Below are 25,988 nucleotides of genomic sequence, written 5' to 3'. Positions count from 1 at the left end.
ACCACATGCTGTGGTGTGGATATTTGAACCATTCCCAATCATGCTAACTGTTGATGGCTAGAGAAACTCCTATATGAGAAAAGGTTGTATTTAGGGCTTTTTAGTTCAGAAAAAAGGTAAATGGGGGCATGTAGAGGTTCATAAAATTGTGTACTGTGTGAGAAAGTAGGAATTCCCCCCCTTGATATTTTCCATTGGTGGGATATTCAGGACAAAGTACTTGTTCAATACAAATCAGATTTTTGAAAGTATTATATAGCTTTTTATCAACAGAAATGATACAAAAAATCACAAACATGATCCATTCACACTTGAATTCAAATCTGTTATCAATAAAATGGAAGAGTGGAAGAGAATATATTTGCTATAGTAATAATAATTTATTATTTATACCCCGCCCATCTGGCTGAGTTTCCCCAGCCACTCTGGGCGGCTTCCAATCAAGTGTTAAAAACAATACAGCATTTGCTATGTGTTGAAATGGATATTAATAGCACAAACAAGTGGGGTGCAGGGTTCTGTCTTGTTCAACGTCTTTATAGAGCTACTTGGATGAAGGAGTTGAAGGGATGCTCATCCCATTTTGAAATCATCAGCAAGTTTGATGAGCATCCCTTCATCCAGGTAGTTCATGGAACCTTCTAGAAAAATAGCACTGGTACTGCTCTATTGTGTCTTGGTCTTCTGTGTCTAGTTCTGTGTGCTGCAATTTAAGGATACTGACAAGCTGGAATATGTGCAGGGGTGGATGATCAAGGGCCTGGAAACCAAACCTGGAAACCAAACCATTTGAGGAATGGTTGAATTGGAAATGTTTAGCCTGGATAAGTTGAAACTGAGAGGATACACGACAGCCATCCTCAAATGTCTAAAGGGCTTTCACATGGAAGATGGCGCAAGCTTTGTTTTCCCCTGCTCCTGTCCAATGGACTCTTGATTAAACATTAGGAAGAACTTTATGATGGCAAAAGTTTTCAGAAGTTGGTATGAGTCTCCTTTATTGGAGGTTTATAAGCAAAGTTTGGATGGCCATCTATCACAGTAGCTTTCGTTGAAATTCCTGCATAGCAGGGGTTGGACTAGATGACCCTTGGGGTTCCTCCCAACTTTATTATTTGATCTCAGTGAACGTAATTAGTGTGTCGAGGATTATAGCCTAAAATACTCTGGGTTCAGGGTGATTAGCTGTTTCCTATTTTCAAATGGGAAACTCTCCAGTAAAGGAGAGCAACAGCGCCATCTTATGCGTCCGAAGCCCAGCTGAATATTCAGCGAGGCTTGGGGTGCGATCCGAAGGCTTGCCGACTTAAAAAGCAAGCCCACTGGGTTCCACAAGGCTTACTCCAAAGTAGCCCTTGGTTAGGATGGCAGCCGCGACCCCTTTGCCAACCGCTGAGGGGGCAAAAGATTCCTTAAAGGGCTGGCCAGATACAACCGCGGCGACGTTTAAAAACGAGTTGGGGGAGCAAGAATCACGACTTGTACATGAGAAAAAGCGAACGGTAGAGAAACTCAGTTGTGTGTTTTTTGTGGGGAGGGGGACACCTGCCATGTCTTTTATTGCCTCTTTGAAATAACCATTCGACGCGTTTTGAGGTACCAAACTCAGTTATCGTTTATTGTAACGGTGATGAAATGACCTGTTAAGTTCCCGTGTTTTTTTTGACCGGGGCGGGTTTCGAGATCAGAACTCTTGCCGTACCCACCAACCCCAAAAATCAGGTCGGTTATTTTCCATCATTTATTTTTCTGGGGTATCGTCAAGACCACATCACCTCCCCTTTCTGGTCAGCGATGGCGTGAAGCGACGGACCACCGAGCGCCCGCGCATCTTCGGTGGCCGCGATCCTCCCCAGTCACTGCAGTCAATCCAGGGCGCCTCTCGACTGGCTTTTGTTTTGCTTGGGCTCCCCCCTCCCCCCCCCCCGCGCGCGACAACTAATGGCAAGGAAAGTACTGGCATATAGAAAGCCTCATTCGCTTTTGCTACGCATGCTCTGGACACCGGCGGCGGCGGCAGGGTCTCAGAAGATGAGAGAGATGGGGGGGTTAAACAAGATGAGGGGGGCGCGCAAGTGCGCGCGGTTGATGCTTGCGCCTGGGTGACGTGTGTTCCAGCTGGTCGCGAGACTGCTGGTGGTTGCGTTGGGGGGGGGGCCGAGGGTGAGGGAGGGGGGAGTGAGTTTGCGAGTGAGCAGGCCGCGCGCGCTCCCGCCCGCCTGCCGTTTCCTAGCCCTAGCCTGTGATTGGTGCAGGCCTCGGACCTGGCGGACCCTGAATGCCAGGCCCCGAAAAGCGACAGCCGAGGCGGCCGGGTCCTCGGGCCTGCACTCCCCACCCGCTCGGGCCCGAGCCCGCCAAGCGAAGGTGAGGAGGAGAGCGGCGGCGGTGTGGGGGGAAGCGGGGAAGGGGATGTGCGCTCAGCCGCGACTAGGGAATTGAGCAGAAATTCGATTTTATTTTTTAAAAAACGGGGAGGCGGCGGGGGAGGAGGCGCTAGGCCGCATAGGCCCCGGAGCAGGCCGCGCCCCGAGGCCTACAGGGCCGCTCATCTAAACAACCGCCTTTTTTTATTTAAAAAACCGAACGAAGCAAAAATATGAAGCGTATGAACCGGCTCGCGCCTCACAGCCAGGCGGCCGCGAGCGAGCGCTCGGGCTTCTCCCCCTCCGCATACTGCTCGGCCGGGGCTGTGGCCGGGCCCGAAGGCGGCCAGAAAATGGCGGAAAATAAAATGGCGCCCGTTGCAGCAGAGAAGCGCAGCTCGGCAGAGGCCCTCGTCTCCCTCAACCTTACAGAAGCTCTTTAAAACACGCGCGTACACACACACACACATGCCCGCCCGCCCGCCCGCTAACTGACACCCAGCGGCTGTAGCAATCAGACAAACCGTCCTCCCTCTTGCGCCTCATAGTGCCGCGGGACGTAGAAGCACGACAGAAAAGGGGGGGGGGAGAAGGAAGCGGCGGCAGTCCGGTGAAGACGAGGCCCGGCGATTCGGGGAAAGCGTTGCTTTCCCACCTCGCAACTCCTGCTAGGGGAGCTGTCCCTGGTGGAAGCCGCCTCCCGCCTTCCCCGAGTCTTTTGTCTCCCACAGCCGACGGGCCCCCTCATTGCCGTGCTTCCTCTCGGGCCCCGCGCTAGGCACCGCTGGCTCCCTGCGCTCCCTCGGCCGCGCAACACCGCCCCGGGGAAGGATGGGTACAACCCCACCCCCTTTTGCCCGACTCGGGCTCCAAAGCGCCGCTTTATTGTTTGCTCATCACGGGCGCTGATTGGAAGCGAGAGGAAGAGGAGGGTTGTGTGTGTGTGTGTGTTTGTGTGTGTTTGTATATAGTATGCGCGTCTCCGTCCCATGCACGCGCATTTCCCCAGCTGTCTGTTGCGCGCTGAGGAATAGCAAGCTAGAAGCCTTATAGAAATGTAGCATATAAATTTAGGTAGCAAAGCAACGCGCCTTGGTCTCGAACATGTGTTTTTGATTCTCATAAACAGTCCGATCTCCTCTGCATGTTTACTTTTAAGTTCAGTTGGAACTCACTCGCCCGTGTGCTTTAGTTTTGCAGAGCTTAGCCTGTTCGGGTTTACTGGGAAATGATTCAGAAAAAATCCCAACCCAATCTTTTGACTTCCTTAAGATGCTGCAGATTTATGCTATAAACGTCAATGGCCTAGAGCCTACTTCATCGGATGCATATGATTAAAAACATCTGATCTTGTGTTCCGTTGCAACGGACTTTTTTTGCTGTGGGAAGTAAGTGCAGCTGACATTCAGTAGGGCTGTAGACCTAGATTTCTTACTGCAAGCAAGCATAGTTTATTTTTACCTGGGGAAGTATAATTTTGCATCTACAGTCTTCATTGGGTAGGTCAAGTCCTTTTCCATATATGTTTGTCCTGGACATTTCCATTTGTATTTCATTGTACAAAATTCCTGGTTGTACAAAATAATTGTACAAAATTTAGGTGTTTCTTTATTAGCAATTGTAATTCCACACTTTAAAAAGAAATAAACAACCATCTGATGTTTAGAAGACATCTGAAGGGAGCCCTGTTTTTAACGACTAATGTTTTAATGTATTTTTTATCTCTTATTGGAAGCCGCCCAGAAAGGCTGGGGAAACCCCGCCAGATCAGATGGGAGGGGTATAAGTAATAAATTATTATTATTATTATTATTAGTGCCTAATGGCAGCTCTGTTGACTTGGTCCTGCTTAGCTCATCTGCTGTGCTGGTTGGGAGAGTGGCGGGTGAGACAACTGCAGCTGCAGCAGCCACTTAAAAAAAACAACTACCTGCAAACATTTGCTGCCTAACAGCTGAGTGACTCAGAGTTACTGCTATTGACAGGGATGTGGTTTTGCCCAGGACGGACTCTATATGCCTTGCAAAAAGATGGATCCCTCATGAGTGGAATGCTTGCAGTGCTATTTATTGCCCACCCTGCAATTTCAGTACCCAGATGTGGCCCTTTAACTGAAAGATGTGCCTACCCTTGCTGTGGACATTTCTTAGTAGCAAGCTCCCATTGAACCAGGGCTAGCTCCAGGTTTTTCTGAGCCTTGTGAATATGACTTTTGGTGGGTCTCCTGTCACTGTCATACGCTCTTCTCACATATAAAAATGAAACAACACATTCACTTTTTCACACAGAGGGAACACTTGTCCTGATCTGCTAGATTGGGTACTCCTCCGAGGTGGCACTCCTTTTCATACAGTACTGAACAAAGCTATTTAGGCCCTGCTCAGTTAATTTTACCTGTAAACATGCATTGTTGGAAGATAAGGGGGAATTATCTTTTGTGTGCGTGGTCAGAAGGTTAAGGTATAAATAAATATGTCATAAGCCCCTGAAATAACTTAGGTGATATTTTCCATTCTCCCAAGTTACTCCTTGGGATGTGGGCAACGAATGGAAGCCTTAATTATTCAGCCCAAGGCAGGTTGCTACTTTCTGCTCCACAAGGTTAGAGCATGGTTAGTAAAACGTAAGAGGAGAGCCCAGTTGACTGGACCATCTAGGCGCCATCCTTTTTCCTCACACTGGCCCACCATGACTAAAGGATGATTAGAAAGGAAGGGTAGGGCAATCAAGAAGATTCCAGTTTGTCTCATTCAGGCACAGTCTGAGCAGATGGGATTCTGGTGAACATAGGCACAAGTGTTAACAATGCTGAGGGATATACCATGCGTTGATTCATACCTGTGTGAGGTGCTACACATTCCTTTTTTATGTAATAATACATTTTATTCAATTTTAAAAACTTAAACATATTAACTTCAAATTCAAGATATGTTTCTCTTGCAAAACGAACAAGGTGACTTCCCACCCTTACCTCTGTGGTGTTTTTATTACCACCCATATTCTGTTGTATTATATGTCAAACTATATCTAATACATGTTTCCTTTGTTACATTTATTGTCATTCTCAATCCACTGCTCATAGTTCAAATCCTGTCCGTAATTTTATTTGAGTATAGTTTTTTCTCAAATACTGTGAAAAGGGTTTCCATTCTTCAATAAAAAGTTGGTCACTTTGGTCTCTCATTCTCAACTTCACCGGTTCTGCATAGTCCTTTAGGTTTGCAACCCATTCCTCTTTGGCTGGGACTTTTTCTTCCAATTGTGCACGTATAGGATTCTGGCAGCTGTTATTGTGCAGGTATGTTTATGGACAGAGAACCTGAAATGGTCTTTGCTATGTGGTGGTAATATTATTGCTGCAGCCTTGTCCCAGTGGCCTTACACACCTGTTGCATGACTTTTTACTATTTCACACTCTATAAATGTGCAAAAACTGCAACAAAAATCCTTAGCTGTCAAAGCACAAAATATATGCATTCATTATTTGATCTCCCCTGCTCTACCAGGAGAGGCTGGGGAGCCATGCTGATATTTGCTCTTGGTGTAAAGTCTAGTAAGAAGAAGATGCACACATGCACTTGCTAAATATGTGTGCACTGAATTCTGTATGAAACACATTCTAAGATAGTTATGTTACTACAAGTAGTAATTTCTATTCATTTTCTTTTCTCAGTTCGTGAGCATAGAAGATTATGGATCCAGGTGGTGGAAGTCTTGGGTTGCAGACACAGGAGTCCAAAATGCCTCACACTATGATTATGCAGGATTTTGGTAAAACAACAACAAACTTTTATTTTTAACTTGACTGTTTACTAGTCACCTGCTGTATATTATGAATGAATAATGAATGGCATGGGTGCAAAACATGGCATAGATAGTAGGATAGGAGCCTGAGAGTCGCTGTACCACAGTGGGTGGCTGACACTTTTGACTACCTCTTCTGCGTTAGCAGTATTGCTGGCTTGCTGCCTTAGTAGATCAGAGGCATGGGGAATGTGTATGGACTGCAGTATACACAATTGTTTATAATATTCTTGTATTTAAGTTTGAAATAATGGAATCCGCAATATTAGATGGCAGTAGAGAGTTAAAATTATTTTTTAATTAGTTGTATTCCATATACTAGGGGACGCGGGTGGCGCTGTGGGTAAAACCTCAGCGCCTAGGACTTGCCGATCACATGGTCGGCGGTTCGAATCCCCGCGGCGGGGTGCGCTCCCGTCGTTCGGTCCCAGCGCCTGCCAACCTAGCAGTTTGAAAGCACCCCTGGGTGCAAGTAGATAAATAGGGACCGCTTACCAGCGGGAAGGTAAACGGCGTTCCGTGTGCTGCGCTGGCTCGCCAGATGCAGCTTGTCACGCTGGCCACGTGACCCGGAAGTGTCTGCGGACAGTGCTGGCTCCCGGCCTATAGAGTGAGATGAGTGCACAACCCTAGAGTCTGGCAAGACTGGCCCGTACGGGCAGGGGTACCTTTACCTTTACCTTTTATTCCATATACTAGGGAAGCAATTCTGTAACTAGATCTGCCAAGATGAGTGGGTTAGGATCCATCAAATCTTCAGCTCATCCAGGAGATTCCAGCACAGCTAGGTTATGCTGGTTTAACTCTCTCATTCATTGCACACCAGTTTATCTCCCCCGTCGCAGCTCAGCTGTAACTCAACTGACTCTTTTGAGCCCAGTGGATCTTAAGCTGGCATAAGTCTTGTAAAAGTAACATGGTGTGTGCAGAATTAGAGAGACTTAGGCTGGATCGTAACCTGTTCAGCTCAGTCATGTGATCTGGCATAAGTCAAGCTAGCAAAAAAGGTACTATATCTCAAAAAAATATATTTGTAAGGCTTGTTTTCTCTCTGCCAGACTCGGGGCAGTAACTGTGCTCCTGAATAGCATTTGAATCTGGTGTAACTTTACATAGGGTTAACTTATGCTGGCTTGCTTTACACCAGCTTCTTGTGTATAGAATTGCTCTATAACAACTTAAGCATGTATACTCAGAAGTAAGTTCTTTGAATGTACTGATTTTTAATCTCTAGTAGGTGTGTTGTACTATAGCACAAATACTTGCCAAAGTTGAACATTATATGCATAATGATATAATTGAACAACTTAACTGAATTCCTTAAGCATTGGGTGATATCTAGGATAGCACAAGAGGGTGCCTGCTCCTGTAGTGGGATTTCTCTTTTGTCTCCTCACCCTGTGGTCTTCATGTGCACCCAAAATATGATCCAGAGGGTTGGATGACTCTTTGGAGCAGATCTTGGGGGCTGGAGAATAGAAACCAAAAACTTCATTGTGGTAGTGGAGTTTTGTTGCACAAGCAAGCGGACATTATTGAATGTCACCATTTTTTCTGAATATGGTTATCAAATATTTCCAGCAAAACCTCCCCTTCCCTTCAGAAGACCAGACTTCACATGAGCTACTGTCACCTATCCTACCTATGGGGAGGATAGCTCAACAACAGAACACTCTCTTAATATGCCCTCCTTAAACTAAAATTAAATGTAATGAAAGGTAGGAGAGTAGTTTGTCTGACTGCATTCATTCTATGTACTTCTTAGATGCATAGTATTGTTCTACACAGCAATATAACTATTAATACTTTATCTCATTTACATTTGTTTCATAGTGGCTGGAATGGCTGGTACTGCTCACATTGATGGAGATCATATTGTTGTGTCAGTTCCTGAAGCTGTACTTGTTTCCGATGTTGTCACAGATGATGGAATAACTCTTGATCATGGCTTAGCGGCTGAAGTTGTCCAAGGACCTGATATCATAACCGAAACCGATGTTGTCACAGAAGGGGTGATAGTTCCTGAATCTGTCTTGGAGGCTGATGTAGCTATTGAAGAAGCACTAGATACCAGTGATCATGTTTTGACTTCAGATCTAATTACAGAAACTGTTAGAGTTCCTGATCAGGTTTTTGTGGCTGATCTTGTTACGGGCCCTGATGGTCATTTGGAACATGTGGTACAAGATTCTGTGTCAGGAGCAGATTCTCCCACAATGGTTTCAGAAGAGGTTCTTGTAACCAATTCAGATACAGAAACTGTGATTCAGGCAGCTGGCACTGTTCCTGGTTCTACAGTTACTATAAAGACTGAAGATGATGATGATGGCAAGAGCACATCTGAAGACTACTTAATGATATCTTGTAAGTTAAGGTTTATATGGCATTTGAGTCTGTTCAGACTAGAAGTGATCCAGTGATGAGAGGTTATGAAGTATAATTGGTTGTTAGTTTGAATATAATTTTCCCAATAAAATTTTGGAAGAAATAGCATTACAACTGTAAAATACACAATACTGCTTAAAAATGGTTTCTAGCTAGTAGTGGTAGGTGGCTAGTGTGCATAAATCTTTATCCAGTTGTACCCCTCTGCTTAAAGAATACTGTTGGATCGAGAAGAGGCTTCCGTGAGCCAAAATGGAAATTTCTGCAAATTCCCCTTTCTCTTGCAATTATTCACACTTCCTACTTCACTTCCAAAGGGTTCACCAGCTCTCTTGAGCAGATTTTTGAGGAGTTGCAGAGGAAAGAGAATTTGAGAAAATAAATTCTACCTTCCCTTTCTGCTAACAGAAACCTCTCAGATCAAAGAGCCTTCTATCAGCAGAAGAACACGATTGGATAGAATACAGCTCACAGCGAGATTTTGTTTTCACAGTTAAAGAGGTTTATGGGAACAGTACAACATTCTAATATATATATATTCTTGGAACCATGGCTGGGAGGACTTGACAATTCTTATGAAAGAATCTTCAAAAACAAAACAAAAAACTTCCATAGCAGTGCACATACAACACTTCAATTCTTTGCATTCTTTAGAACACATTTCCAAATGGAATACTTCAGTGTTAAATAAGTAGACATTTTTAAAGGTTAATTTAAAAAAACAAAACAAAAAACTAATTTTATAATGGGCAGTTATGGGAATTAGTGGCAACACAATTGTACCTAGGATCCCGAACGCCTTGCAAGTCTAACATTTTGGCTCCCAAATGCCGCAAACCTGGAAGTGAGTGTTCCAGTTTGCGAACATTCTTTGGAACCTGAATATCTGACGGGGCTTCCGCGGCCTCTGATTGGCTACAGGAGCTTCCTGCAGCCAATCGGAAGCCATGCTTTGGTTTCAGAACGTTTTGGAAGTCGAACGGACCTCCGGAACAGATTCCGTTCGACTTCCAAGCTACATGAATTGAAGATCAAATAGTAAGAACAACAGACTTGTGGCATCTTTAAAGGCTTACAAAATTACCATGACATGAGCTTCTGTGGATTATGACCTACTTCATCAGATGCATGCAGGGTTTTCTGAGCTAGAAAGATGTTTGTCTGTGTTGCCCTTAAGGTGCCACCAAGACTCCTTTGTTGATTTTGCTGCGGGAAACTAACATGGTATGACAACTGTTACAAGGAAGACATCAGTCTATGTAAGCTAAAAAAAACCCCACACAAATAATGAAATATCTCTTTGTTTTTGTTTTTTATGTTTGTGATGTTCAAACACCCACAGTGGATTGCTAGCTCTTGATCCATATGATAGCCCTGCACGCACAGTACTGGTATTCCTATGCTACCCACTGCAGCTGTTCTTTAGGGGTAACATAATATTCCACCACCAGCTTCTTTCAAAAATCTGTTATTTTATTTAAAACAATTTCTAAACCACTTAAAATTGAAAGTCTCTAAGTGGTATACAAAAATGCAGACATGAAAACAGTAAAAACAAAAAGTATCATAAAAACAACAAAAAAAACCTAGTAATAACATGGTTCAATCTTATTCTTATTGCTTACTACAGTATAGTAGGTTGACAACTTTTTCGTGGTGTCACGCCACTTCCCTTAGCAAGGATTCCACCACCAGTAATGTCATCACGGCAATCTGGAATGGTAGTGGAGTTACTTACAAGCAATGTTTAGATTCACATTGTGGGTCATGCTGTAGACCACATGTTCAGAAATTATTATTTGAGCCATAATATGGGTGGCTAAGCCACATCTCGTATGCTGGCCAAAAGTTACCTAGTCCTGCAATATGGTGCTGCATAGTTTGCTAAAATTAAGAATGCATTCCTCTATTGAGATAGAACCTAGGTAAAGCAAATTTAAACTTACTTAATAAAAGCACAACTGTAAAACTACGTCTTATGGACTTCTGTGCTTGGTGTGACATCACCAACATAGTGTATGCTGAGACATCATATGAATTGAGAGCTGGCAATCTACAGTGAATCTGAACATCTCACATCTGGAAACAGCTGAAAAGGTAAGTTAGAGGCGGTAAATATTACCCTTTTTCTTCTTTGGTAAACAGGCTTTTCTGCAGAATTTCTCTTGCAAACAATCCCTTCACAATTATTTGTGCTGAGAGCAACAATATAATATAACTGGAATTTACAGAATTTATTCAGTTTCTTCCACTAATGGGTTTACTAGAAAGTAATAGTCCTGCAGCTATTACTTTAAAATGAAAATTTTGGTGAGGAGAGTTGTGGGATTATTAATGCATGAAACTGAAATTTCTTCATTTAGTTCATATCTATATAATTCTGATGATGTCTGTGCAAATCTTGTTACACCTAGGTATATTTTGTTGAGAAAGAAGCATGGGTTGAAGGAGGAATCCAAAGGGTGCATATTGAATGGAATTGACATAAGTAATTAACTTAAGATGTCAAGCTATGGTTGATCGATACAGTACATTTCTATAGTGTCTGAAGTATTACACACACACACACAAAAAAAATATGGTAGCATCCCTTAAAATACCTTGCAAAAGTTGAAAAATGTGAGCACTTTTTCGACATTTTTATTTGACCCTTTGTTTCCAATATTTTAAGCACCTAACATGTCTCTGTAACAAGGGCTTTAAAAAATGGAAAAACAACAGTGTTATAAATTAATCTTTTGTAACCACTTGTGAGGTCTACCCGAAAAGCAATATATAAACACCATAAACAAACAAACAAACAAACAAACAAAGAACGTTGATAACTACTTAAGAAACAGTATGTTATTTCCTGACTTCCTGTGATTCCAGCTGAAAAGCTTTATTTTCAAGCAGCTGTTTTCAGTAAAGTTTAACAATGTAATATCTACTTAGAAGTAATCCTGTCTGAGTTTAGTCAGGCTTACTTTCCAGTAAGTGTGTGTAGGACTGTATCCTAAATGTCTCTTCTGTTTGCATCCGACTAAATCCATGTCACTGTTCCACATTTTTAAGGCAGCATGTGTGGGAAAGAAATTAGTACAGTGGTACCTTGGTTTACGAACTTAATCTGTTCTGGAAGTCTGTTCTTAAGCCAAAACCATTCTTAAACTGAGGCGCGCTTTCCCTAATGAGGCCTCCCGCCGCTGGTGCCCTTCCACTGTTTGGATTCCGTTCTTAGACCGAGGTAAAGTTTGCTAACCGGTATACTACTTCCGGTTTTGCTGAGTTCGTAAACCAAATCGTTCTTAAACAGGACTGTTCTTAAACCAAGGTACCACTGTACTCCCTACTGCTTGAACCACCTGAACAGGGAAGAGTGTTTTGTCTGCAACACTAAACATTCTAAAAGCAGAAATTACTATATTCAATTAAAATATCCTACATTGCAGACATTTTGTGACTGGATGAAAACTTTATTATGTTTAAAGAACTTTGTTAAGCAGGTGTTAATTTGTTGTGAGGTACACACCTTTGAACCATGGATGATCATTTCAAGATACAACTTCATTATTATATTGCCTGTTGTAATGCTGCTGCCTTTCAGGCAAGACTTAACAATTTTAAACAGAAGTGTTTGGGAGAGAGGTAAGTTATGTGGTTTTTTTTATGTGTTACAATAATGCTGGTAGTAATGTTTTACCTGAAGGTACTATTTTTGTGATAAGAACATTTTTCCTGGCTTCCCCCCACCCCCACCCCATATAGTTACTATTTGATAGAATACATTTATATAGGATAAAAGGGCAAGAAATGGTGAAGAATATAATTACACTTGACCACTGGAATACTTCAGTTCTTATCATCAACTCAGTGACTTAATGCCTAATCTCATCTCATGCATAAGTCATGTACTGAAATTTACAGAGGAGAATTATTATTTTTTAGGAATTCAGCAACCTCATTCACCATATTATGGCTTGCTAGGACTATGCAAACCTGCTTGTTTCAAGAGAGGAACTTGTACCTCCTTTGCTTCTCCTCGGTCCTTTCAGCATAGAGTGGTATCTAAGCCAGTGTTTCATTTAGTATGTCATCAGAACCCGGGATTGTGGTTAAAGTCTCTCCTTGTTAGCACCTTTGTCATATGTGATCCTCGAATGAAGAGTGGTATAGAATTTTTTAAAATAATAATAATAATACGAAAGCCATACAACATGCTAATTGCCTCTTTTTTTGGTTGTATTGTTATATTTTGTATTTTACTTTTGGGGAGTATTTCCTTTTCTGAAAACCAATAAAAGTTTTTCTTTTTTTTAAAAAAAAGATCTCTCCTCTTTAACTACAATACACACCTGTAAAACAACCTTGGTGGATAAAGAGGAGATACCTTCACCTCTCTGGTTTGGATGACATGCAAACCACTGGTTTCCAACATTTTGGCCTGAAGGAACATTTGGAATTTTGAGAAGGTGCTAAGGGCACCAGTCAGAAAATGGCTGGCACTTCCAAAAGAGCAGAAAAAGAAACCAGACAGGAATAGAACATGGTTCAAAAATGGAGGAAAAGCTATTCTTTTGTGTTAATTTGTTAGCAAATAATTTTTGAAATGCTTTCTACTTTTCCAAACGCTGTTAAGTCTTGGATGTTATGTTTGTTGCTGGTGTGCTGCTATAGATTAGAACTCGAAAATAAAATATAACTGAATCCTGAAATAATTTTAAATTACTATAGCCAGCCATATACATACATAGCCACAAATAAAGGCATGATGCTAGCTGGCAAGCCTTTTCTTTTCTTTTCTTTTCTTTTCTTTTTCTTTTTCTTTTCTGGCTATCCGCATTGAATAGAAAAAATAGATAGACAAGGAAAATAACAAAATAAATATAAAACTCACCAGAGTAGGCATTGAACATTGCAATGCTTGAGGTTGACTGTCATTTAGAAGTTTTTTTTTTCAAAATTAGGGCTGTATGGGGAGATGATAATAGTAATGTTTCTGGCCTTTGTACTGAACACTCCCTTCCGAAAACATATTGGGAGCAATCCTTGCTAGGCACCACACAGGAGGAAAAGTTCGTGATGATAATGATGCCTCTAAAATGCACCCCCAACAACAACTTGGAAACAATCAGGAAAAATGTGATGATTAAAATAATGACTCAGCATTACTGCTTCCACAATTTGGGAATAGCTAGAATTAATTTATTGTTGTTATGACACCTCTGCAATGAGTCCACCCCACAACTTTGGGACAATCCATGTTGTAGGGCATGCAGCAGAAACAAGAAAAGGGTTGTCATATCCACACCCACTCCTGTATTCAGTGGAGGCCTCTCAAGCAGCTTTCCGCTGCATGTTCCAGCAGGCAAACTAAACAGACAGTGCGGCATCAGCAGGATTCCCATAATTTTTTTCTCACATTTTCAAAAAGTTGTTCCATATGGCCCACAGGCAGTTATTGGGGAGTTGCTTCTTCTACTCCCAGTTTTTAAGCGGTTCAAGTGGCTACCTGCATATTGCTCTGTGTGGCTGGCAGGCAGCAAAACAAAACAGAACAGCAGTTATGTGGATCCAAGGACTAGCAAATAAGACAGAAGTAAGAAAAATACTAAAGTGTAGGGTGAAATGTTATGTTGCCTAGTATCCAAGCAACTCATCAGTCACAGCTCTGACTTCACTCATTGGCTAAGAACACCAACAGGTAGGAGCAACTAGATTGGTTCATTTCACAAAAATGTGCCTGCCCATTTTTCTTCACTTTTTTTCTCAGCTAGAGCTTAAGCATTGTCATTTTGTTTTTGCTTATCCTTATGCATTTAGCATCTCAGGAACTTTGAATTTTTTATGGCATTCTTTGTCTTATGATTCACATTTATGTTCTTATTGCCTTATACTTGTTCTCCGAGAATTATGTTTGATGACTAAAATTAAACCAGTGCATGAGAATTTGCAGAACCGGGCTGTTCTCCATTAAACGGGGTTTTTCAACCAGAACCTTGAAAGAAGGAAACAGAAGAAAAAAACAATAGGCAAGGCACTAATGTTATCTTCAAAAACGTCACATTTTATGCATGCTTGCCATCTTTTAGTTTTGACATTTGAGTACACATCTTCTGATTGCTGAATTATCGCTTCACTGTTAATGAATAGTCTGAAATTCTTAGGCTTTCTAGCCACAAGCCGTTTACACATTACTTTTTATCACCAATATCCTCTATAGAGAATATTGCCTTTTTAAAATCCCAGTGTGACATAGGTATACTGATTTTACTGACCCATGTAATTTTAAAAAGAATAATAAATACTTTGCATTTTAAAAACAAGGGACTATTATAGAAAAGTAAAATGTTCATTGTTCCGATCTGGGATTAGGTTCTCCATTAAGTAAGTAGTTAAGGAGTTATTTATTAACCATATTTTTGAAAGAACAACTCTTTTTTGTGCTGGTGGCACGATCCTCCCTTCCTGCACATATAGGAGATCTCCCAATAATGCAGTCCCCCAAGTTTTCAGCATGCACACTATTTACTCTGATCAGCAAAGGCTCCCATTATGCTTGCCAAACTTCTCAGCCTTGAGTCCAGATGTTAGGCTGCAGTCCTCATCATCCCCAACCATTGGTCATGCTGGCTGGGGATTACAGAGATTGCATTCCAAAATCTGAGGACCAAAGGTCGGGGAAGGCTACTCTATGCCACAGAGATGCCCTCTCTCACAAGCAGGTTGCATAAGGAGGGATGGATAATGCCCATTTTGCAAAAAAAACCAACTCCAAAAACCAAGCACCCATTTAAAAAAACTGTTCAATCAAGGAAGTTTTTTTAAAAAATGATTCACCATAGCATTACTGATAAATTTAAAAACAAAAATAGTGCTTAGCTTTTTTATTTTTATTTAGTTCTGTTTTCAGTAGCTTCAGCAGTGTTCCGATTCATTCACCGATTTCTGAAATACCACTTTCATCAATGACACCAAATGCTGCTGCTGTTTAGCAGGTATCATTAAATGACATCCAGCACAGGCAATATGAGCACACACAAATTTGCACTGTTAAATTCAACTGTTACATATCATTAGTACATGTAAAATGACCCTATTTGCCTATTGCTGACCAATTGCAGAGAGGTGTCATATTGGGCATTTAATTCCAAGTTCCAGCAAAGGAAATTATACTGTATTTTGTTAGTTTAAAGCACTTTGACTTGATGATACTGCTCATAGTATTGAAAGGGAATAATTGGTATGTTGTTTATGAGTTCAGAATTAAGCTCAGTATAGAAGTAATGTTCCAAATCTCTTATATCATGATTAAGAGATGAGAAGCAGAGCCATATCACATGATTTCTTTCATTCTTCTTCCTGCGCTTGCACTGTAAGTCTAACTCAGGTTAGGATATGCATTGGCACAGGCCTGAAGCATAGTTAAACAAGATAAAATGTGGCATTCAACACCAATCTTACTCAGGGTAGACCCACTGAAGTTAACATACAGAATTTTAGTGGGTCTATTCTGAGTAGGACTTAGTTGAATACAACACATACTGATCAATATCTAGAATTGTTTATCATACTCTAGTTAAGAAAGAACCCTCATTAGGCCAACCGTGGTTAAGGTTAGTTTGACATAAGTTTAATAATGCCTGTTGGGAAGGGGTATATTGGAGTGATAATGCTATCCTGTTGTGATTTATAAATCTGAAGTGTTACATCTCTCCCGGAGTCTTACATCATCCTTACAGGGTGACTCGCTAACATTTTATACTGTTGTTCTGTTACTCTGTCATCTTTCAGAACGCTATAGTCTGGAAAGCAAGCCACATCTTGGATTTGTTTGATATTTTGAAAATCTTGCAAAGCAAAGAAAATATATACTGTGTTAATTTCCTTTTTAAAATTGGACAAGTCTACCTGTTAATTCTATATATATACATATATATTTATGGAGAAAGGGACAGCAATACAAAAATAATTCTGTTGCTTAATTGGGCATTATAATGTAACAGACACGTTTCAACAGTGTGTTTGTAATTATTGGTGGTGAAATTTATTAAAACTTATTAAAATTGATTAAAAATAAAACCAATCTATTCATATGTGAAATATTCACAAAACAGGCAAAATAAGGTGATTGGTCTGCATGCCAGCTTTATATTGCGAATCATGTTGTGTTTTGCATAAATGAGCTAAGAACAATTGAGCAACATTGCTAATACTTACTTCTTGCTTCCTTCTAACTGGTTTTTATTGTTGTTTGTTTTTTATAGTGGATGATGTTGGGGAAAAGCTAGACCATATTGGAAACACACCTTTAAAAATCAGCACTGAGGTTTCACATGATGATGTATCTAAAGATGATGGTTTTGGTTCTGAAGTCATTAAAGTTTACATATTTAAAGCTGAAGCTGAGGATGATGTAGAAATAGGTAAGTATCACAACTTCTGATGTTGCTAGTTTGTAGTGTTTACAAAATCCAGTTGCTTACATTGTGTAAAACAAATACTTCTTCGTAGTGGTTTCCAATTAAATTCCTTCCATTGTCTTTCATAAGGGAATCTAAAATAACTAAGATACCGAAACAAAACCATTAAAACTCTGCCCATAGATTACATATAGCTTGAATCACCCCCAGCTTCTGCCTTGGCTATCTCACTCAACTTCCAGAACCAACCCCTTTCCCATGCCCTTGTAAGGACTCCTCTGAGTTTGTTCCTTTCTCCCATATGTCCAACCCATGACAATTTGTCATGCTAAATGGAAATTAAAATGCTGCCCCACCGTGCTGTCTTTCCCCCCAATGAGAGTTGTTGTCTTGTTATTTCATCAAGCACACAGAAAAGAAATGAAACATTTTACTGTTCCTATCAAAATGTTATCAAATAAAAATTACTTATTCTCTTCAAGGTGGAACAGAAATTGTAACAGAGAGTGACTTTCATAATGGGCATTCTGTAGCAGGAGTTTTAGAGCAAGGCGGCGTCGGCAGAGTACAGCGAGAGAAGATGGTTTATATGGCTGTTAAAGATTCATCTCAAGAGGATGAAGATATTGGTAAGAATTATATTTTTTTTGTTGCTAAGAAAGTAATCTTGTCATTTCTCCCCCCACCCCACAACCACTGTGAACATGAAGGGATTTTATCCCTATATTGTTATATAATTATTTTATACTTAAAATGTGGATAGAGATCCTAACACACACACCCCGCCTAAGTTACGTGCACAAGTCCACAAACAAGCTGAAATTCAATCAACTGCAAATGAGAGGTCATTGCAAACCTTGTCATGTGTGCTGTTGTTTGCACTATATTGCACATCATGGACTTGTGATCCGATACATAGATGGACAGTTTTCTTTGAAATGCAATCCTCAGCATTTTTATTTAGAACTAGGTGCAGCCTGTACTGCACCAACCTCCCCATCAGAGCTTTCTCCTGGTATGCACATTGACCCCACTAACAGGAAGTCAGCTATGTAGGTGTGCCCCTCCCCGCTTGTCTGCTCCTGCTGAGAAACAACCCCTACCAAGTTAAGTGGGCTTCTTTCCTATGAGATATGTATCAGGTTGTAGTCTTGAACATGGAGGGAAAACTCTTGATGGCAATTTCATGAATCTGGTGTTCTGATTTTGGATTTTCACAAATAGATTGGTAGCTTCTGGTTTAGGAGATAACTACTAAATCAAATACAAATTAATTGAGCAAAGCTGGAAAATGGCATATACAGTGTCATTAATTTCTATACCCTTTAAAACTAAATATAGGTTGTGCTGAAATAGCTGATGAAGTTTACATGGAGGTTATTGTTGGTGAAGAAGAAGCAACATCGCTGCCTGAAGCACAGCTTGAAGACACTGGTGTGAATAAAACTTTTGTTCCTGTTGCATGGGCTGCTGCTTATGGTAGGATGCTAGATTATGACTTCATGAGAGTCCCTTCTCTCCTTTCTAATTGCACTAACCAATCTCTGCCCAAATAATAATTTTAACATTTAGTGGACATAAAAGCATAATAAAACGTATTGTACAGAGGACCATGGATTCGTTTTAAAGACTCTCCAGAGTTCTTTCTGCCTTTAGCAGTTCATGTAGCAATTGAAATGAAGCTTTCAAAAATAAGTCTTAAGTTTTAATATTTAATAATAGTAAGGGAACTTCAAACACTTGCTCAAAGAACCCATTTTCATGCACATGTCTGCATATTCTGTTTGTAATTATAGGAAATTGTCAGCCCATCTACACTTAGACTTCAAAGTGCTGCTCCTAGGCCTCTGAGGTTTACCCCTGTGCTACCCATTCTCTTTTTCCAGAAAATGTTACAAAAATGGCTGAATTCACCTAATGAAATTAGAGAAGCATTTGAAACCCAGATCCCCAAAACACAAATATATATTTCATTTTTAAAAAAACTCCTCACTAGATGGCAAATTCAGATGGTGTTACAAATGTGACAAAAGTCATATGCTATCTGACCACTGTACAAAGCAGAGGTCCACAAATACTGTTAACACACTTTCCATGGCAGACAACAATTTAATTCTGGTAGTCAGAATTGTGGTATGGTCTCCAGAATAGAAAAGCTCTTATATTTTGCCCTTTTGGTTTTTTAAAGTGCCAACATTTTCCCTTTTAAGCAGCCCAAGTCTGCTGCAATATAGGCTGCTGTTATGTCTTCCATCCTGTCCCATGTCCTCACAACTGGCTGAGCAAGAGCATAATTTTTAAACTTCCTTTTAACTTTCCTCATTCTGTTTAGTTCCCTCTTATATATATACGCTTGTCTGAATCTTTGCACTGGAATAAAAAAATGTAGCAAAGGGAATACAGAGGGTTAGCCTGTAGCTTGAAGGCCCTGGTTAGCCAAACAACTGCTGATGTGTAGCAATGTGTGCACATACCTATGTTCCTATGGGAAGGGACGGTAGCTCAGTGGTAGAGAATATGCTTTGCTTGTAGAAGGTCTCAGGTTAAATCCACAGCATCTCTTTTAAAAAGGGATCTCAAGTAGACAATTATCTAATACCCTAGAAAGTTACTGTCAAAGTTGACAAAACTAGGAAAGACTAATGGTCACACTCTGTGTAAGGCTGCTTCATACAAGCTGTATGGTGTTTCTGTTAATGCTGTGAACTAATGTGCAAATGTTATTTTGTAGAATAGCTTCATACAAAATTTAAAGGCTAGTTACTACTTATTTTTGTGTGTAATGAAAAATAATAATGTAGACACTACATTTATGGCATAAAAAAGATGAATGTCTGGAAAGCAGTGACTATTAGTAAGTTTTATTTTTGAAGCAACTGACAGCAAATCATGTATCTAAAGTGAAAGTTAGTGTGAAATTTGGGGGGGGGGTTGGTAAAAAAGTAACTTGGAAATAGAAATGATTAGCTTAGTTGTTTTCTGTGTTGGACTGCTTTGAAATCATCATACAGTTGGAATGTGTGAACTGTTTCAATGAACTACCTGTTCCCCTAGGAGATGATAGAAGACTTCCCCGGAGGTATGAAGACTGTCAAACAACAGGTCAGTAGATGAAGAATTGCTCGTATGTCTATTATTGCAAAGATGTTGTGAACTACATTTAGGCTTCATCAGCAACTATATAAGAATTGGCACATTAATATTAATACAGCAGATAATTCAATGTAAACAAAAACACAATTATGATATTAACCATCTCCTTGCGTAGGGCTGTCAATAGCCCTGCTGTGACATTCCCAAAACAAACCCTCTTTCCTTTTAAACTTGGCACCAGCTCTTACAAGCAGCTACCTCTGTTTCATTTTTGGATGAAATACTCCATTAAATTGCTAAAGGAAGCAAGAAGAAGCTATGCTGGAGCAATTTTTGTGCCTTTCTGCTCTATCCCCAATGCTGGATCCGGTGAATCTTTCATTATAGGAGTTCTTTTCAATATGTTACCTTAAGTATGTCTACTCAGAAATAAATCCCACTGAGTTCATTGAGAGTTACTCCTAGTAACGTGCATATGATCACAGCCTAAATGTGAGAATGATGTTGGCTGACATTTTTTTCATTTATTAATTCAAAGTATTTCCCCCTGTTCTTCACAGACTTAGCTTCAGAACAGCTTGTGTAAGATGAATAGAAACAAAAGCAAATCATTGCTTTCTCTGTGTTGTATTAAAAAATATATGTAGCTATTATCCAGTGTGTGTTTCTAGCATCTTATGATGAAGCAGAATCCCATTGTCCCAATCTCAGTGCAAACACAATTGCAACAGATGGTCCTTTCTCTAAACAGCTTCAGTGTTCAAAATAAGCTCTTATAAGGGAGCCTCTTGCCACATTGTGATGCGTATCTGGTCTTTCACATCAGGAACCAACTTGGATGCAAGATTAGAAAACAAAAATGTTAATGCAACACAATTCCTGCAAATCTGTGATAGCATTAGCACAAACAGACTGCTTAAACAGAAAGCCAAGAAAAGGAGGAGAGGGGAAGCAAGGCAGTGGCAAACAGGTAAAACGACTTCCTTGGCTAGCTTTTACCTACTTATCTGTAGCTTTTAGCATTCTTAAATTAGAAGATAAAAGTAGTTGATTCCGTATTCTTACAGCGTTAGGAGTTTTTCTTTTTTGGGAAAAGATACCTTATGATTTCATCCAGTTTTCTCTTATCTTATTAGCTGCATAGTCAGAAAAGTATTTCCTGACTTTCTTATACTACAAGTTCATGTAGTATTTCTGCAGTAGCTAAGTTCTTGTTATATTAACATAGTAGGAGGCATGTGGATTGGAAATTTCTAAAAGGTAATTTATAAGAGATTATTTTTTGTTGTGTTGCACTGTCAGCTTGTGCACAGCCAGCACAAAGATTTATTTTTTAAAAAAATCAGCAAGGGCAAAGAACCACCACTCAGTGCATTTTTCATTGTAGAATTTATACAATATTAGACTACAGTGTAGTCATTATGGGACATAGTCATTTGCACAGCAGAAATCAATGTTTCGGTAATTCAGCCCCTTACATTTACAGTTTTCTTTCTGAAAACAAAAATAAAAAGTCTCCGCATAAAAATTCCAAGGAAATCAACTGAATTTTTCAATAGAAGTACTTCTTTACCCCAGCCAGTGTAAAATACTGGAGTAAAAATGTCAAATAGAAAACTATCCAGGAATACATATAAATACCCAAACCTTAGAGATGTTTGTGTGTGCTTCTAAACACCAGGGTGCATAGAATATGCCTTATTAGGAAGTTTTTTTGTTCCAGCCAACTTAATGTGTTGGTAAAAATGTCCCACACCATTTTCAAACAAAAACTGATACGGGGAAATAGACTTAACCATCATCCTTCTAGCACCACACTTTTTCACTTTGGAATATTGTACTACCCTGACTTTGGAATTTTGGTTGAGTGGTCAGTTGTCTTTGAAAGCCATCCGTGTAAAGTTGTTGTTTTTCTGGTATTGTTTTAGGACTTAATCTCCATACTTGTTAGCCCAAATATTTATGACAAGTGTTTTGAGCTTATCCAGCTAGAAGCTTGCTAAGTTTGAAGTTCTTAGCTTCAGCTTTGGACACAAGAACCGTCTTTCATTCCTCAGTCTCTTTTGTAAAAGTGTTAAATTTCAGTGCCTCTTGGTGAATCCTCAGAAGTGAAGATTTGTTTAATTGTTATCAGCAGTAAATTTCAGTATATGTTGACAAAATTATGAAGAATTGAAAATATGGTTGAATAATAGAAAGTGAAAAGACTATAAGAATTATAAGCCATAAATACAAATTCTAGTCGTAATAGGATTCTTAAGATTTAGTGAATGGGAGAGAGGTTGACCCTAGAAGAGTGCGATCCAACTTTGTATGCCTCCTCTTTGAGACTGCGGAAGCACAGATTTTGAAAATGGCAAAAAGAATGTTCCACAAATGTGCTGAGACTGGATCCACAGAATTCAACCCACTCCCACTTCACTGATATCCTATTGAAATCAGTGGGGGGAAAACTTAAAAATAACTAAATCCTAGCATAGGAAAGGAACATTAAGAAGGCAAAATATTGGGGCCCAATACTTTCTCCCCTGCTGGCAAGAACTTAGTTGGTCATAGGAAAAAGCAATTAATCTGCCTTTAGTTCTCTCTCTCCCACTTTTGGATTGCTCTGTTCTTTATTCAAAACATTACATGATTGGTGTTTTTTAAAAAAATGATACTGTGTTCTGCTTCATTGATGTCAGAATCATTCTTTTTCTTGTTACAATTTATTTCATAATATTTTCTGTTTGTTTAAAACAGCTGTTATAATAGGTCCTGATGGACAACCCTTAACTGTCTATCCTTGTCACATATGTGGGAAAAAATTTAAATCCAGGGGATTCTTGAAAAGGCATATGAAAAACCACCCAGATCACATGATTAAGAAGAAATACCAATGCACAGACTGTGATTTTACAACTAACAAGAAAGTAAGCTTTCATAATCATTTGGAAAGCCATAAGCTCATCAACAAAGTTGACAAAACGCATGAATTCACAGAGTACACCAGGCGATACAGAGAAGCAAGCCCACTGAGTTCAAATAAACTGATCTTAAGGGACAAGGAACCTAAATTGCACAAGTGCAAATATTGTGACTATGAGACAGCAGAGCAAGGACTGCTTAATAGACATTTGCTTGCGGTTCACAGCAAGAACTTCCCTCATGTTTGTGTTGAGTGTGGGAAAGGATTCCGCCATCCTTCTGAGCTCAAAAAGCATATGAGGACCCACACAGGGGAGAAGCCTTACCAGTGCCAGCATTGTGTCTTCCGTTGTGCTGATCAGTCCAATTTGAAGACACACATCAAAACCAAGCATGGTACTGACCTGCCCTTTAAATGTGAACATTGTCCGCAGGCATTCACAGATGAGAAAGAACTCCAGCAGCACACAGAGTTGTTTCAAGGGCATAAGACTCATCAGTGCCCACATTGTGACCACAAGAGCACCAACTCAAGTGACCTGAAACGGCACATAATATCTGTTCACACAAAGGACTTTCCTCACAAATGCGAGGTGTGTGAAAAAGGTTTCCACCGTCCATCGGAGCTCAAGAAGCACAGTGAAACGCATAAAGGTAAAAAGGTACATCAGTGCAGGCACTGTGACTTTAAGACTTCAGATCCTTTTGTACTTAGTGGGCATATTCTCTCAGTTCACACTAAGGACCTGCCTTTCAAATGCAAAAGATGCAAGAGAGGATTTAGGCAACAAACCGAACTGAAGAAGCACATGAAGACCCACAGTGGAAGGAAAGTCTATCAATGCCAGTATTGTGAGTATAGCACTACAGATGCATCAGGCTTCAAGCGGCATGTCATATCAATACACACAAAAGACTATCCGCACAGGTGTGAGTACTGCAAAAAGGGATTCCGTAGACCATCAGAGAAAAATCAGCATATAATGAGGCATCACAAAGAGGCCCTAATGTAACATATGAGCTGTAGAAGAAAACGGTTTAGAAACTGTGATCTGCTTAATTGGGGAAGAAAACTCTCATGAACTGTTTCTCCTGGTTTCAAAGCTTGATATTAAATCATAACTTTACATTCTTTGTATTACAAGTCTTTAAAAGTATTAGGGTTGACAGGGGATCTCATGGCCCTATGATTGTTGCTCATCAAAACCTAAAGAACACTATAAAATGCAGAGATGAATGTTTGAAAAGCTGCGGAAAGAGACCTTGAATGTCTTCTGTTTAAAGTGTTATATATAATTAAGCTAAAGAAAATACTAAGACCGTTATCTTAGCCCTTTATCAATAACGCCATTTATATCCTTAATGAAAACTGGGGGTGGGAGTTTTTTGAAATGTTTGCTATGGCAAGTCTACAATATGCAGGTAGAAGTCAGTTGCTTTGTCATTACATTTTTTAACTGTGCTGGGAAACAAGAATTGGTTAGATTTTGAGATCTGTCTTTTTTGTTGTTAAAGCAAACACACATTTCACCAGGAAACATAGTTTCCTTCCTTTATTTAGGTTCAATGAGCAATATTTAAATTTTTTTTTCCAGAGCTGCTGACCTATGTTATCGCAGGATATGGTGTTAAAAATACAGCATTGTTTTTGAGCTCAAAAGGTGTTGTTCAGTACTAGGATTGAAGATGTGTGTGTATATAATTTCCCTTTGCAGTTGAATGTTCAGTATGGCACATATAAAAAAAATTACCTTTTGGCCAATCTAATTATTATAATATTTTTTAAAAAAGAATAAAAAATTGATGGCTGCGGCTGTTGGTGCTATGATTTGGCACTGTTTTTCTTGCTACTTTACTGTTTTCTTTTTTCCAAAAAGAGTATCAAGATTACATTAGTTGGAAATGCCTAGGGAATCTTAGGGGGCAGTGTTCCTGGGAAGGGTGGACTACTGTGGTCCTTCCTTGCAAATTAAAAATCTTTCCATATAGAAATGAAAATTGCACCTTTTAATCAATTCATACAAAACATATACCATACTATAAACATGCATTTTCAATCTGTAAGAAAGTTATATATGCAGTATTTAACCAGAACAATATGCTGCCGCTAGAGTTTGGAGGTGGGTCTTCAGTTTACAGTGTATACATTTGAAATATGCATCCCTTTAAACAATGCTTTGTGTTAGCATGCTGCAAATCAAAATGGCGCTTAATATAACAAGCTGGTCTAGGGCTATTTAATAATTAAAAAACTGTTCATAAATGTTATGCATATAATGTGTACTTTCTTAAAACTTTTTTTTTAAGTTGCTTTATGTTTGCACACAGCTGTTCACATAATAAATTGTAACTTTACTTCATGCTACTATATTGTGGCTTTGTGTTTCAGATAATGTTCATACTTTGTTTTTGCACCAGATGAGAATCAGTTCCTTGAGAATAAATTTTTTTTATATTTCTAAACTTCAGAAAGTTAACTTTGGGAAACCTTGTGTTTTATGTGGCTGTAAAAAATGATGTACACGATGTAAAATAAGATTGTCACTGTTATGTGGGACTATTATTTCAAAATGTGTTACTCATTGTAATGAGCATACAATAAAATGCATCTCTTGCACTCCAAGCTTCTTGAAAAAGTTTGCATTCCTTGCTCAGGCTAGATATTTGTTTTGCTTACTCATCATTTAGTTCAAATTTTAATTGTTGACATCCTGATCACTGTTTTTGAGGATTTATTGTAAATCACAATCACAGTATGCGTCAGATTTTTTTTTCTTTAAAATGTAATTGATTAAGGGTGCAAAAACAGAACTCTCATTTACAGAAAAAGATGGTGGTTAAGACTTCTTTCATTTAATTGTTAGTGTGTGATTTTTAAAATTGTGTTCATATTCACTCTTGCCTCCTCTTAAATTCTATTGAGTGAACCAATATTGCCCGTTCATTTAATCTGCAGTAGTTCACTGAGAGCTGGAACAGTGATATTGAAAGCAGACAAAAAGTACAACTAAATTCATTTTAAGCTCCATCA

General features: G+C 39.6%; 1 protein-coding gene across 8 annotated transcripts; it reads left to right on the top strand.

Moving 5' to 3' along the window:
- Window positions 1-1,328: 1,328 nt before the first annotated feature.
- On the top strand, window positions 1,329-25,580 carry ZNF711 (zinc finger protein 711). Of its 8 annotated transcripts, none has more exons than XM_082207536.1 (9): window positions 1,329-1,502; window positions 6,040-6,137; window positions 8,004-8,534; window positions 16,802-16,960; window positions 17,440-17,586; window positions 18,299-18,436; window positions 20,012-20,059; window positions 20,877-21,020; window positions 22,793-25,580. In XM_082207536.1, exons 2-9 carry the CDS (start codon window positions 6,059-6,061, stop codon window positions 23,968-23,970), a joined length of 2,424 nt encoding a protein of 807 aa, XP_082063662.1. In that variant the 5' UTR covers window positions 1,329-1,502; window positions 6,040-6,058; the 3' UTR covers window positions 23,971-25,580. The 8 variants fall into 8 exon arrangements, with proteins under 8 accessions (XP_082063662.1, XP_082063668.1, XP_082063667.1 ...); XM_082207539.1 differs by lacking the exon at window positions 1,329-1,502 and adding an exon at window positions 1,564-2,367 and having other exon boundaries at window positions 18,299-18,391; window positions 20,015-20,059; XM_082207538.1 differs by lacking the exon at window positions 1,329-1,502 and adding an exon at window positions 1,564-2,367 and having other exon boundaries at window positions 18,299-18,391.
- The last annotated feature ends 408 nt before the right edge of the window (window positions 25,581-25,988 follow it).

Source organism: Podarcis vaucheri, assembly GCF_965113315.1.
Source record: "Podarcis vaucheri genome assembly, chromosome: Z".
Classification (NCBI taxonomy): domain Eukaryota; kingdom Metazoa; phylum Chordata; class Lepidosauria; order Squamata; family Lacertidae; genus Podarcis; species Podarcis vaucheri.
The sequence above is the reverse complement of the archived record's forward strand: the minus strand, read 5'-3'. Positions and strand labels throughout refer to the sequence as shown.